This window comes from Amphibalanus amphitrite, unplaced genomic scaffold, assembly GCF_019059575.1.
Source record: "Amphibalanus amphitrite isolate SeventyFive unplaced genomic scaffold, NRLGWU_Aamphi_draft 000303F_arrow, whole genome shotgun sequence".
Lineage (NCBI taxonomy): Eukaryota > Metazoa > Arthropoda > Thecostraca > Balanomorpha > Balanidae > Amphibalanus > Amphibalanus amphitrite.
The window spans coordinates 65857-80870 of NW_024881798.1; the positions used below are offsets into that span (position 1 = coordinate 65857).

The window sequence follows — 15014 nt, forward strand, 5'->3', positions numbered from 1 at the left end:
AATCAGAACTGTTTTCACACTTGTCTTCAATGATAGGTTTCCATCGCCTCCGAACCACTGCTTATCATCCGACATGTAATGGGATGGTGGAAAGAGTCCACCGAACGCTCAAAGCCGCCATCCGGGCGCGCAAGCAAGAGTGGCTGCGCGCGCTACCCGTCGTTTTGCTAGGTTTGAGAGCTATGCCAGCAGAGTCAGGTTTTTCGGCATTCACTGCCGTCACAGGCGCGCAGGTGCTGTTTCCCCGCTGCGCCGTCGAGAAGGTCCCCGTCGGGACAAAGTACGTCCAAGAACTGGCAAAGCGTATGTCAGAAATCGATTTCGTCACACTCTCACAGGGCTCGAACCACGCCCGCACACCACCGACGCACGTGCCACCCGATCTCATGACATGCACACACGTGTGGGTACGCGTTGACCGCGTGCGGCACTCTCTGGAGTCCCCGTACCGCGGCCCCATGCGAGTCATCAGACGCAGCCCTAAAGTGTTCACGTTGGAGCTGCCGACTGGCGCCCACGACACTGTAAGCGTCGACAGACTCAAACCGGCACACATGCCGCCATCTGCGGACACGCTTGGTCCGAGCAGTACCGAGCCTACGGCGCCGGAGCAGCAGCCGTCACCGTCGACCTCGCTCGGGTCCCTCGCCACTGGGGCGCCCGACGAGCCGACACCGACGCCAACGACTACAAGACCGTCCAGCAAGAGGACTTCAAAACCTGGAGTGACGTCTTCCGCATCGCCGGCCAAGGACGACAAGCCGTCCGCGGCTGCGCCGGTGCACACCCGCAGCGGCCGCCGCGTGCAGTTCCGGCCGCAACCGGACTTCCGATACTTTTGAGTGCGCCCGCGTACGTGCGTTCGAGGACGATCCTGATCGCGTGGCGCCGACAGTGAAGTGATAACTGCGTCGCGCGGTGTAGTGATTCTTGCGTCGCGCAGGACCGTGCAGTGACAATTGCGTTGCGCCGTACCGTGTAGTGATTATTGCGTCGCGCAGTGAAGTGTCGATCGCGTCGCGCACCGAGTGATGTGAAAAGTGATTGTTTTGGCTTATCGTGTATGCGCTCCGCGCTGAGGCGGTGAGTACTGTGGTAACCACGTGTGTCGCCGGCCGGCACGGGAGTTCCCGGCGCAGACCGATTCGCGCGCCGACTTGTGACGTCGCTACCCCGCCCCGGCGCTGGGGGGCGGCCCAGGACGTGTCTGTTCGTGAACTTTGTCCCATCACGATGCGACCGCGTGTCTGCGGCCTGCGCTGCCGCAGTGCGTCGGCCAGTGACCAATCCGCGCTCCGATCGGCAGCCACGTGGTGTCCGAGTGCTTCTGCGCATGTCTGGGCCCGGCCCGCTGCGTCGGGCCGCGCGCTACCCCGGGACTTCTGGCCGAGCTCTTGGCCCGAGCAGACGCGTCACGTCTGGCTCCGCGATTTGGCCCGTTCTGTCCGGGATTTATAACTTAGATTAGGCAGGGCATATTTGGCAAACTTGGATTTCATTCTCGTCTCTTCGTCGCTCCATTGTCTGATTCGCTGTTTTGGTTTTTGACTTCGTTTTGGTAATTTAAATATAACAACCCGCTCTTTTAATTAATTCTTTTACTTGGGGCCGTTTGGATCGAACTGATTGAATTTTTGGAACACGCACCAGGTTGATATTCTCCATTTCTGATTACCGTTAAATCCAGTCACTGATATGTGGTGAACAGCCCCACAGCACCACACTTCCACACGCGGGTAAGTCGCGTGTAAGTGGTTTGCGGGTAAGTTGGCGTTTATCTCGCGTTTAAGTCGGCGGGTAACTTTGCCCGGAGACTTCCATCTGCGGGTAAATAGTTTGTTCGCTAAGTTAGCGAACGAACTTACACGCGAGCCACCCCATGTATTAAGTTCGCGGGTATCTTTTCGGTGGTGCTTTTTTTGGTCCTTAGGGGGTTTTAAAAGTTTATTTCTGTGCAAATTGTATGTGCAAGTGATAGACAATAGTACAATCATCTAGTTCTGGCTTTTTCAGCCAGTTCGGCCTAACCGTTCGGCTGCTAAGATTAGACGAATTTGAGGTCACCTTTTCATAGTACTGAGGCCAGTTTTACCAACAGAAAAAATAGCCGCCTGGCGGAATTTTTCGCCTAAAGGCCGATTCACATACGGATTGAGAGCGGTAAAGCCCTATCCGCTTACGTGCTTATCGCGTTTACACTCCGTATGTGAAACGGTCTTTAGGCAAAAAATTCCGCCAGGCGGCTATTTTTCTGTTGGTTAAACTGGCCTCTGTGCTTGTTGAGGGGTTACAAATTACGTATTTCATCACTGCAAGTATCCAGATGTTTTCAACAAGTCATACATTAGTAATCAGAGCAATATTTGAGTTGACAGATTTGAGGATGTAGGACTCAAATTTTCAAATACGGAGGGATTAGTCTATTTCCATCGCACCTATCTCCTTGCCACCAGCTGCTATTTCGTAATCTTCGGGATAGTGAGATGGGATTCGTATCGCATCCGAAATAATGTGATCGTCGAGCCAGCCGGCTAGTGTCGGGCCCCTGACGATGGAAGGAGTAATGAAGAACGAAAACGGTCTTGGAAGAACATTGTTACAGCCTGTAATGCAAGGTCAGAAGAAAAATGGGACTAGAAACAGCTGACACAGCTCTGGAGAGATATGAAAAGGACGGCCAAAAAGAACCATTAGCGGTTTAAACGGCAGCAAATGGGCACTGGTGGTGGACCGGATCCTGCGCCGTTAGAACGTCAGCCACCCCCGCGACACGCACATATTAAACTGATCACTCGGTGATAATTGTCCTTTGTGTGGCATTGAATTGGACACCGACGACGCCTCACCGGTGAAGTGACGGGGCGGGGGTGAGGACGGGGGTGACGGAGACGAACCGACGAGGGCAGACGAGTAATCTGAGATACGGCTGTTGTAAGATCATGCAGTAGACTGGCGGTCGGCCATACAGAGTGAAATAACACAAGGCGATTAGCATTATTGATGCTGATTTGCACGGCTTCAAACGCTGTTCTGGTTAGGTTAATGCATCACCACATCCCATTGTTACGGTGTACTCATCGCATGTGTAAAAACACTGATTGGGGGCCACCGGTCCCATAAATAACGGAATTACGCACTTGTTCATTGGACCAGCTGATCGCCGCATCCCGATCAGCTGATCGGGAAGCCCTTTAAACTGGCGTGTAAGTCGGCATTTAAATATTTACACGCGTGTAGCTACCCACCAGTTAACCGCGGATGGAAGTCCCCGGGTAAAAGTTGGTGGGCAGCTACACGCGTGTAAGGAAGTTAGCCACCAAAATAAACGCAAGTTAACCGCAAACTGGAAGTCTCCAGCTAAAGTATCTATTCACGAGTGTGTAAACTAAAAATGAGACTGATCTGACTGGTAAGCCGGCGGCCAGAGCCCAAAAATATGAACAAGTCAATCATCGATAATAATTCTCAATTTTACCTGACTTGTGACGTCATCGGTGACCTCGATGTCAATGAAATTAGGTTTCGTTCGACAGTTTTTCCAGGGCTATCAGACGCCTTTTGAATTTTGACAATCAGCGCAGTAGTTTCAGAGTTAGGAGTGGGGCTATGAATAGACCCCCCTCCCCCCAGTAGGGCGTGTTGTACGCAGACCCCAGTGGGGGCGTGGGTTAAAGCACTACCTCAATGAACAGGATTATGTTTTGACTATACCTAACTGAGTTTCAAGACATCGCGAAACTCACGTCACGATGTTAACTGTCTTTACGACATTAAAATCCGAAAGACGAGTTTAGTATGCTATACATGCATGTTACATCTAGACCGAAGCATTTCTACATGATGATCTGAATTGTAAATACTATCCTGGCTATTAACCCGCGCCCCGTTGGGCTCTGCCGAGCAACGCGCCCCGTTGGGGGGGGGGGGGCATTTTGCCCCCCCCCCCTAGGATCTCGAGAACCACGCAACCTAGCGACAAGCGGCAAACGGTGTTGGATAGCCCTATCAGGGAACTACCTTGTGACCCAATTTTATTGACCTAGGTCAAACCGATGACGTCACAGGTCAGGTCAAAGGTCCAATTTTCACCGTTTACACTTTACAGGCATTTCAAGAAATGCGTTGTAAAATGGAGTAAAATGCATTTCATTGAAAATCATCGATGGGGAAATGTTCTTCAAACACATACTTTGCTAGTTGAGGTCACTGATACCAGGTCAGGTCACAGAGGTCAGGTCACTGGGGGGTCACAATATGAAAGTGTCGTGTGATGCATGTTTTATGGTCCATTTTACATGACAAATGCGATTATGTGGGTCAGGCAGCCTTTTGGGCCAGCTTAGGTCACGTTTTGGTCAAGGTCAGGTCAAGGTCAGGTCAAGGTCAGGTCAAATTAGGTCAAATTTCAAAGTTGATATTTTTGCATAAAATGGGTATCGAATCGATGCAGCTCGTCACGGGAAGTTCAATGGTGGTCTTTGTTTTGCCGTACAAGGTCTAGAATCGCTAAAAATTGAGTTAAAAAATTTGACGTCATCATTTTTGAACAGTTTTTTTCGCTATAACTTGGCCAAAAAACGAGATATCGATCTGAAATTTGGTATGTATATGGAAGAGCGCAGGGACTATCACATATATTCCGGTTTTTTCGAAATTCGGAAATGTTTTGGATTTTTTTAGTTTTTCTAAAAAATCAATTTTTGAAATTTTTTGGGTCAAAAACCCAAAATTTTGAAAATCCGAGATAGCAGTTTTGTAGCGCCGCTTTTTGTCTACTAGACCATATAAAGAACTTTGAAATTGCTTGATAACTGTAGATTTGGTGAGCGTTTCAAGATTGCATGTTTTTTGCTCATTTTTGCTCGAACATGACCTCAGTTTGACCTCAATAACTCCTGACCTAAGGTGACCTAAAACTTGAAATTTGGTGTGAAGGTGTCAAATTGATGCCCGGGAGGGTAATGAAAATTTCAGGAAAAATTCTTATTCTTATTCTTATTATTCAGGAAAAACCACAGGGGGGGGGCCAAAATGCCCCCCCCCCCAACGGGGCGAGGGAGCACCATCATGAAACGTTTTAATTGACGGTAACACTGGCAATAGCGTCCAGGATATACGTCCTCGGATATCAAACATAGTGACCTATGCTTGTAGTGACTTAAACCTATTTCAAATGTTAGATGAAAAACATAGCAAAAAAGTAATAGAAGCCAGGGTAACAAATAGCCAATCATCTATCATTTGAACCAACTGATGGTGTGCAGTTTAAACGGCGTTTCGGCTCATTGAATGTAATGAAAGTCACCTTTCTGACGGTGTTTTTACTTTTTACTCTTGTCACCATTATTGACAATAAAAGACGAAATTTGATCCATAGCCGATACTACACGAACGTATTTTTTTCTCTTTTTTGAGCGATACAAATACCGTAAGCACAGAAGGAGTGGTGCAGGACTGCGAGTGCGAGTGCTGCTGCTATTGGCCTTCTGCGCACTGGCATCAAGATGAAACGTCTTGTCCGCTGCATTTCAGTTTCTATACTCAGTTTCCTTCAAACAAATTGCGGTAGGCGCCTATCGAATGCATACCTAAATTGAACATAATTGTCAAGCTCGACGTGTATTGCATGAATGTCTATCACAGTACCTACATCGCATTACATCGTTCAAAAATTACTTCTCATGGGTACAATCAGCATGATGCAGGGATATAGGTCAGAATGCAGGATAAATCTAAATCTTTGCGAAATAAACAGACACTGTCCGATACCAAGTGTCTGAAGTATGAAAGTGTCTTACATTTCAATGTTAAAAAGGACCATTCATCATTGTCAGAGCAGAAAAGCGTCGCGCAAAACATTACTAAAGCGATATAAAATGTCATCACTGACATGTAAATAAGCTCATTATAGGCAATAACAATAATTGAAACAAAAACTTGATAGGTCTACAAGTTCTTAACCCGCGCCCCGTAGGGGGGGCCGAAACGGCCCCCCCCCCCTGTCCTTTTCGGTCGATATCTCCTAAACGGCTGGAGATATCGCCGCCAAACTTTCAGGACCCCTCCGGGCATCAATTTTACACATTGCGACCAAAAATTTTTTCCAGAGGCTATGATAGGTTGGCCACAAATGACGTCAGAGTGACGTCATGTTCTGTCATTTTCGACCGAAAAAAGACCTTCGCGAGAAGACCTGTCAGGACTACAGCTTTGAAGATATAGAAAAATGATCAGGACATAAAAGGTGTAGAATTGACAGGGCTACAAAACTACTATCTCGAATTTTTGAAATTTTTGAGTTTTGACCCCCAAAAATAAAAAAAACGTTTTTTGGATATATTCGCCAAAAAATCCAAAAAGTTTTTTGAGTTTCGAAAAAACCGGAATATATGTGATAGTGCCTACCGTCTTCTATCCACATACCAAATTTCAGATCGATACCTCGTTTTTTGGCCAAGTTATAGCGAAAAAACTGTTCAAAAATGATGACGTCAAATTTTCAAACTCAATTTTTGGCAATTCTAGAACTCGTAGAGCCAAACGAAGACCACCATTAGACTCCCCGTGACGAGCTGCATCGAATCGATACCCATTTTATGCAAAAATATCAACTTTGAAATTTGACCTAATTTGACCTGACCTTGACCTGACCTTCACAAAAACGTGACCTAGGCTGGCCCCAAAGGCTGCCTAACCCACATAATCGCATTTGTCATGTAAAATGGACCATAAAACATGTATCACACGACACATTCATATTGTGACCCCCGGTCACCTGACCTCGCTGTGACCTGACCTGGTATCAGTGACCTCAGATAGCAAAGTATGTGTTTGACGAACAATGCACCATCGATGGTTTTCAATAAATTACCAATTTACTCGCTTTCACAGCACATTTCTTGAATTGCCTGTGAACGGTGAAAATCTGACCTTTGACCTGACCTGTGACGTCATCGGTTTGACCTAGGTCAATGAAATTTGGTCACAAGGTAGTTCCCGGGTGGGGCTATCGAACACCGTTTGAATTTTGAAAATCGGCCGGTAACTTTCCGAGATCTTAGGGGGGGCCGAAACGGCCCCCCCCCCCTACGGGTGGTAGGGTCCTCCGGTAGCCCTACGGGGCGCGGGTTAAGACGCGGATTAAGGCTTGGATGCTGCTCAATGCATTTAATGAGGTTATGACAAAAGGAACACTCAGTTCCATTAGACTGATTAATTAGTATATAAATGTCCAAGTCTACCATGTAATTGGGCAGGTGCCGCCTTATTCTAGTCCCCGTGATAGACAGTGTAGACACTTTATGTAAGAGTGAACCGACAGATAATAACAATGTAAATCGCCATAACACTACCCCAAACAACAAGCGCCACAAGCGCGCACAATGCTAAGACATCGCGTACCCTACCAACACAATAAGCTTCCACTAATGATTTCGGTCAAGTATAACGAAGCATCCGTAGATTTCTTGTGACAAAAGACAAAAGTGATATTAGTTCACGAGCATAGTGGTGAGCTATGTCTATGAACAATCCTGATAAATGTATTGCTGTTCCTTCTAAGAGATTATCAAGCTTTTCACGCCTTCCTGAGTTAAGCAGCTTCTCCTCAATACTTGTGCAGCTTTTCCAGTGAACTTCACTGACGGTGACGTATGAGAGCCTCTCCAATTCACCTTCTCATTCGGCTCAATAGTCGTCGTCATCGTCGTCGTCAAAGATCGCCGTGGTCTCTACCTCCTCGTAATCCTTCTCCAGAGCCGCGATGTCTTCGCGAGCCTCGGAAAACTCACCCTCCTCCATGCCCTCGCTGACGTACCAGTGCACGAAGGCGCGCTTGGCGTACATCACGTCAAACTTGTGGTCGAGACGGCCCCACGCCTCCTTGATGGCAGTGGTGTTACAGAGCATGCAGACGGCGCGCTGCACCTTGGCCAGGTCGCCGCCGGGCACCACGGTCGGCGGCTGGTAGTTGATGCCCACCTTGAAGCCGGTCGGACACCAGTCGACAAACTGAATGCTGCGCTTGTTGCGGAGGGCAGCGATGGACCCGTTGACGTCCTTCGGCACAACGTCTCCGCGATACAGGAGACAGCAGGCCATGTACTTGCCGCTTCGTGGGTCACACTTGACCATCTGGTTGGCGGGATCGAAGCAGGCCTGAGTGATCTCATCTACAGACATCTTCTCGTGCTGGGCCTTCTCCGCAGAGATGACCGGAGCGTAGGTCGCCAATGGGAAGTGGATGCGCGGATACGGCACCAGATTGGTCTGGAACTCAGTCAGGTCGACGTTGAGCGCACCTTCGAAGCGCAGCGAGGCCGTGATGGAGGAGACGATCTGGCCGATAAGACGGTTCAGGTTGGTGTACGTCGGACGCTCGATGTCCAGGTTTCTCTGCGCCAGCTGGTAGATGGCCTCGTTGTCGACCATGAACTCGACATCGGCGTGCTCCAGAGTTGTGTGCGTGAAGAGGATCGCGTTGTACGGCTCCACGACAGCCGTGGCCACCTGCGGCGCCGGGTAGATGGAGAAGCACAGTTTGGACTTCTTACCGTAGTCGAGTGACAGCTTCTCCATCAGCAGCGAGGTGAAGCCGGAGCCGGTGCCGCCGCCGAACGAGTGGAACACCAGGAAACCCTGGAAGCCGCTGCAGTTTTCCACCATCTTACCGATTACATCCATGGTGTGATCGATCAGCTCCTTGCCGATGGTGTAGTGGCCTCGCGCGTAGTTGTTAGCGGCGTCCTCCTTGCCGGACTGCAGCTGAGACGGGTGGAAGAGCTGGCGGTACGTGCCCATGCGCACCTCATCCACCACCGTCGGCTCCAGGTCCACAAACAGAGCGCGTGGCACGTGCTTGCCCGTGCCCGTCTCATGGAAGAAGGTGTTGAAGCTGTCGTCGGCGACGCCGAAGCTGGTGTCTGAGGGCATATGTCCGTCTGGTGTGATGCCGTGCTCGAGGCAGTAGAGCTCCCAGCAGGCGTTGCCCATCTGGACGCCGGCCTGGCCGACGTGGATGCTGATGACCTCGCGCATGGCTACCCTCGCGTCCTCTGACGGGACCCAAGACTCTCCGTGTGCTTGCAACGGGCACCGGGCGAGCACTTGCAGCCGGAGCCCGCTGCGGAGGAACCAAACACTCCCGATCGGGAGGTACGGCCTCGGCGCGGAGGACCCCCGCTGGCCGGACCGGTGCCGCTGGACCTCCGCAGCCCGGGCCCGCTGTCAGAGGCCGGACGGCGGCTGTGTTTGGAGGTCGGTTGCTAGGATATGCCGATATTATGAGCGATCGATCTCGGTGTAGACAGGACCACCACCTGACACGGTGGCCGGACCGTGGTGTCACCCGGTCCCCGCGCCACTCCACAAGACCCGTCACCTGCACGGAACGAGCCAGCGACACGCGACTCCACCCACCCGCCCTTCGGACGCCGCTCGCTAACACCATTACGCCACGCCCCCGGTGATTTTCACTCCATTCTGTCCATTGTTACGTAATTGTCGAAGGCGCTTACAGCACAGTCACAGCGATTACAACAGCTCATAGCCATGCACAAGTGCATTAGTGTTACCATTCTAAAGTACCTACATCTGCACTTGACTTGTTGCATTCAATTACTCAATCATCTTGAATGGTTTTGAGTACAGTTTTGAGAGACATTATGAATATTGAATATAATAAGATATTTTGACCTTACCCTCATATTAGCCAAAAGATAAAAAATTCAAAAGACAAAATGCCTACAGTTTCGGGAGCTTTCGGCTTTGCGTCTTTATCAACCATTATGTATTACCTACATATCTCATAACAGATTCATAAAGGATAGCAATGTTGATAAAAGATATAAGTATAACTTGTATTTTATTTTATGTTATTTTATTTTATTTTATTTTATTTTATTTCATTTCATTTTTTTATTTTTTTTTATTTTTTTTATTTTTTTTATTTTTTTTATTTTATTGTATAACGATTTATAATAGTGACTTGTGTCGCTTTGGCGACGCAATTTTCAATCGGGTGAGTATTGAAGCATCCAAGAGCGCAGCATCCAAGGGACGCAACATCCAAAACCTTAGCATCCAGCGATCAAAACGTCCAAATAACATCCAAAACCGACCCCTTAGGGATGATTCAGAGCATCCAAGAGCGAAACATCCAAAACTGCAACATCCAGGACCACAGCATCCAAAATCGTATCATCCAAATTGGCAGCAACCAAGGACGAGGAATTGCAGCATCCAAGAGTGAAACATCCAAGGGTGCAGCATCCAAAACCGTATCATCCAAAAAACATTTTTGGCACCGCAGCATCCAAGACCGTATCATCCAAAAAACATTTTTGGCACCGCAGCATCCAAGACCGTATCATCCAAAATAGTGACATCTGTTGTACAAGCTGTAAACTATTAGTTCAATGGCTGTCCGATAGGTGGTGGCACGTACGGTTCATAAGTGACGGAATTGTATGACGTCATACAATATAGAGACTCAGTGATGTACATCACTGAGTCTCTATACAGTGGCATCCCTATAATGACCTTACATCCTCAAGACGGAGGTGCGTAGCTGCTGGTAGCGACATCGCTGCGATACCACTACAAACCTGACATATGACATGAAGACGCATTGCAGCGTATCCAAGCGCGGCACGTATGTAGGTAGGCTGAGCCGCTGAAGTGTCGATAATGGAGACCGATACCGAAAGTGGGTTTATTAATTGCCCTTTGTTTTCACACCAGAAGTGCCTAATAAGTCGTGAAGTGTCCACTATCCCCGTAACCAAGCCTCCTCAAGGATCTTCATCTCACCGTCAGATCGCGCTTATCATCGTCAGCTCCTCCCGTTCCTTCACAGTTAACCTTTTTCCTGTCCTATGTGATATACATATTCCATGTTCCAGAGGGCAAAAAATATAAAAATAGCCGTTTATACCAGGGGTGCGGAGCCGGAGCCGGAGCAGCCGGAGCCGGCATATTTTGCCCAGAGCCGGAGCCGGAGCCGTAAAACAATATAGCCCGGAGCCGGAACCGGAGCCGGAGCCGTCAAAAAAGGGGGTGACTCCGGCTCTTTTTTTAAGAAGAAAAAATTATTGACCTAGTTCGGTTTGACAGTACAAGGCCATGCGGTGTTCACTATTCAAATTAGCCTTGTTATGCAAATACAGAGGCAACGTGTACCAATCCAATTTCAATCGCCCTTTCTCTTCCACCCGTAGGTATTTAATTAATCGCAATAGGGGATGTACAGTCCACAGCAGAAGTAATGTGGGGTTTCAGTCATGGGTATGTTCTGCTTCTGAAGCTTAGGAACGATTAGCCAGACTACAATGAAACTTTGAATGTAGCTTATGTGTATCGTCACCCTTGCAGCTGCAACTTTAGCTATTGACATCTTCTTTTCGATCACTCCGCATTAAACAATCGCCAGTCAAAGCCAACCGTTGAGATTGGTAAAACCCTACATTACTTTAGCGGTGGGCTGTACCTACTGAGAAGGAGCCGGAGCCGCCGGAGCCGGACCATTTTACTCGGAGCCAAAGCCGGACCGTCTGAAATTTCCACGGCTCCGCATCCCTGGTTTATACGAAAAAAAGTTTTAGGTAACAGATTTTGACTGAAGGGAGCCACGACATTACTTTTACCAGCAACGTGTTCCCCTCGTCGAGTCGCGTCGAATGAAATTGGGACTTCTAAGGTCATTTGGAAAATTTGACCTCGGGTCAGGGCATGGCCTGACCGGAAAGGGTCATGCTGCATATCAGTTGATCCGTATCGCCGAGTGGAACACATCTGACATGTTTTTACCGCTCTAGCACGTCTGTCGTCTCTTATATCAATTCAAAAGAAATAGTTTTAAAAAAAACTGCTGGTGACCCTTCATGACCTGAGATAACCTCAGGGTCACACAAAGGGGTAACGGGTGCAATATTCGGGTGTGTCATGTTTTCCAAAAAACCGATGTTTGAGAGTGTTTATAGATAGCATGGGGCGTCGAAAGCGGGGGGACGGGGGACGCCCCCCCCCCCGCCGGCAGTCGATGAATCCGGGGGGGGACGTCCCCTAAAAAAAAATCGGCCATAAAGGATTTCAAAAGTGACTATTTGCAACGGTCATTCAATATGGAGTCATGTAAACAGAAATAAACCATTTTTAAAAGAATACCTACTGATGCTGGTCAGTTCGACGGTACAACTGAGAACTCAGACACTTCAGCGGCTCAGGTACAGCCCACCGCTAAAGTAATGTAGGGTTTTACCAATCTCAACGGTTGGCTTTGACTGGCGATTGTTTAATGCGGAGTGATCGAAAAGAAGATGTCAATAGCTAAAGTTGCAGCTGCAAGGGTGACGATACACATAAGCTACATTCAAAGTTTCATTGTAGTCTGGCTAATCGTTCCTAAGCTTCAGAAGCAGAACATACTCATGACTGAAACCCCACATTACTTCTGCTGTGGACTGTACACCCACCAAAGGCTGAAGTTCGGTCCTCTGGGTGGGGTGACAGCTGCATAGGCCACACATTCGAATATTCACAATACTCAAGCACTTCTAAACGGCCATCCTCCCGTGCTAGGCAAAACGACAGCTGAAGGGGCTCACCAGTTCACCATGACCTTAGAGTACCTGATGCTGGTGTGAGAGGTCAGAGGACCTCGCCACGGTCTGGGATTTTTTTTTATTGGGTTAGGACTTTTCGGTCTGACGAGACCATTTCAGAGCCGGAAGGAGATGGGAATTAGGGGGAGGGCGAGGGGGGACATTTGGTCTGGGCGAGCACCCTGATGAGTCGACGAGGCTGAGCCCGTCCAGAGGGGCAGGCCGACCAGCACCCCAAGCACACACCAGTCACCGCACCCGGTTACGGTCGTGCTCTTATAGGGGGTTCCCGCATGGGATAAAGTTGCCCGTCCAGCCCGGAACAAGGAGTTGAGGCGTGGAGGAGAGGGATTTGACTGTCCTGAGGATAGAAATGACGGAACGGTGTGTGGTATGAGAGTGTCCAGGAGGTTTGAATACTCAGTGTGGGCCTATATTGGTCTGACCTCTTTACTGATACAACCACCGTCCACCAGTCACAACGGTCAACAGAACCTACAGCTCTTATCTCACCTGCCCACGATCGGCTAAAACGGCTTCATAAATTTCGACTAACCAGTTAAGAGCAATGAGCATGACTTCAAGCCAGAGAATGTCGACTCTGACTTCGGAGTCGAAGTACAAACGACTTCGGTGACTCCATCTCTGACTCTGGCCAGAGCTGTCAAGTCAAGCTGACGAGCTGTCAAGCTCCGGCTCCGATCCCGCAGTCCTGCACTTGCACTACACAAAATTACAAACTTCTAGGAAATAAGTTATACGGTTAAAGGACCACATTTTTTTAGAGGGCTATTTGACTTTGTGACCAGACCTTAGTTAAGTGTTAAGGAGCGGACCTTAGTTAAGGAGCGGGTTCGATGCCATGCCACATTTCGAGTCGGGAGACGTCACTGCAGACTTCGAAACTCCAAAATGACTTTATTAAGCGGATTGATAAACTATGGATATCTATGGAGAAAATCCGAGAACAGCTCAAGCCAGTAGCGGCGGAACACCTTCAATTAAGGGGGGGGTGGGCACTGCCGACTTTAGGTCCCATTCTTTCCATGCGTCGCCTATAGGGCTCATGTTAAAATGCCAAAATCAAAAGGGGACACGGTGCCCCGGTGCCCTCCCCGTTCCGCCGCCTATGGCTCAAGCGGCCACAATAAGCGGCTGGATTTATTATTCGAGGATTTATTAAGCAGATTCCACTGTACAGCATTAAAAAAAATAAGTCCACTGCAGGCCTGCGTTGCTAATGGGTAGGTACATCGAATAGTGACTATTTGCTTTAGTTTTGATATGGCCCGAGTTTTGATATGGCCGTGAGGAAAACATTGGGTTCTAATACCGCCCGGTCGGTATTAGAACTGCCCTACCGGCCGATTACCTACTGACCGGCCCGAATTTATACAGGCCGGCCTTACGGTCATTATTGATACGGGCCGGGCAGCATTAATACGGGCCGAGTTTTCAAACGGACCGTAACGTTAAACATACCAAGTGTTTAGTGTTCTACAAAAAGCAAGACTGTAGAGCTTTTGCGTGTAGATCTTTTGCGCTGATGTTGATATTTTATTATACAGAATAATTATATTTTTAAAAACACTTTGGATTATGGGGCTGCGGATTCCGGCGAGGGGGGGGAGGCAGGGCATGTGCAATTGCAGACGTTGAAAATCCCAAGGTGTGTAAACTGCAAACACTATTTTTTGCACATCCACATTTCATTGCGGGCTCATGCGGGCTAATAAGGGCTCTCACAGGCGCTTGCTTGTCTCAGCCCGATGCTCGAGGGCCCCAGCCCGAGCCTGATGGCCCCGCACCGGAACTTTAAGTCCTAAACAGGTACAGTCCACAGCAGAAGTAATGTGTGGTTTCAGTCATGGGTATGTTCTGCTTCTGAAGCCTATGAACGATTAGCCAGACTGCAACGAGACTTTAAATGTAGCTTACATGTAACTTCACCCTTGCAGCTACAACTTTGTCTATTGACGTCTTCTTTTCAATCAGTCCGCATTTAAAAATCGTCGGTCAAAGCCATCCGTTGAGATTGGTAAAACCACACATTAGGTACTTTAGCGGTGGGCTGTACGTGCGGGTGTTATCTTGCAGGTTATCTCAGGGCCCCATGGGCCAGTATCGAAAGGCTCTCGCCGGCTCTTAAGGGCCCCAGCCCCCTTAGGTCTCTTGGGGCCGAAGTCTGAGGGCCCCGCACCGGTACCTAAAAGCCCAGTTATCCCAGCTGGCCCCGCCAGTTTCTAAGGGCCCTCACCGGCTCTGGAGTGGTGAGGATGACCCGGATACCATTTACTGAAATGGATAGGTCATCTGAGGTCAAATATGGTAAAAAGTAGTTTTTCCACGATATAATGGTGCTTAAAACTAGTAAATAGTGTGGTACCAAACTGTCATGACATGTCGATCGCTAGG

The 15014-nt window shown here is 48.7% G+C and overlaps 1 protein-coding gene across 1 annotated transcript; it reads right to left on the reverse strand.

Moving 5' to 3' along the window:
- Positions 1-7103: 7103 nt before the first annotated feature.
- Positions 7104-9100, reverse strand: LOC122387909 (tubulin alpha-1C chain-like). The gene has a single exon (XM_043378556.1). It carries the CDS (start codon positions 9034-9036, stop codon positions 7687-7689), a length of 1350 nt encoding a protein of 449 aa, XP_043234491.1. The 5' UTR covers positions 9037-9100; the 3' UTR covers positions 7104-7686.
- Between the last annotated feature and the right edge of the window lie 5914 nt (positions 9101-15014).

Coding starts and splice junctions, on each gene's coding strand:
- LOC122387909 (XM_043378556.1), bottom strand. CDS start 9,036: ATGCGCGAGGTCATCAGCATCCACGTCGGCCAGGCCGGCGTCCAGATG.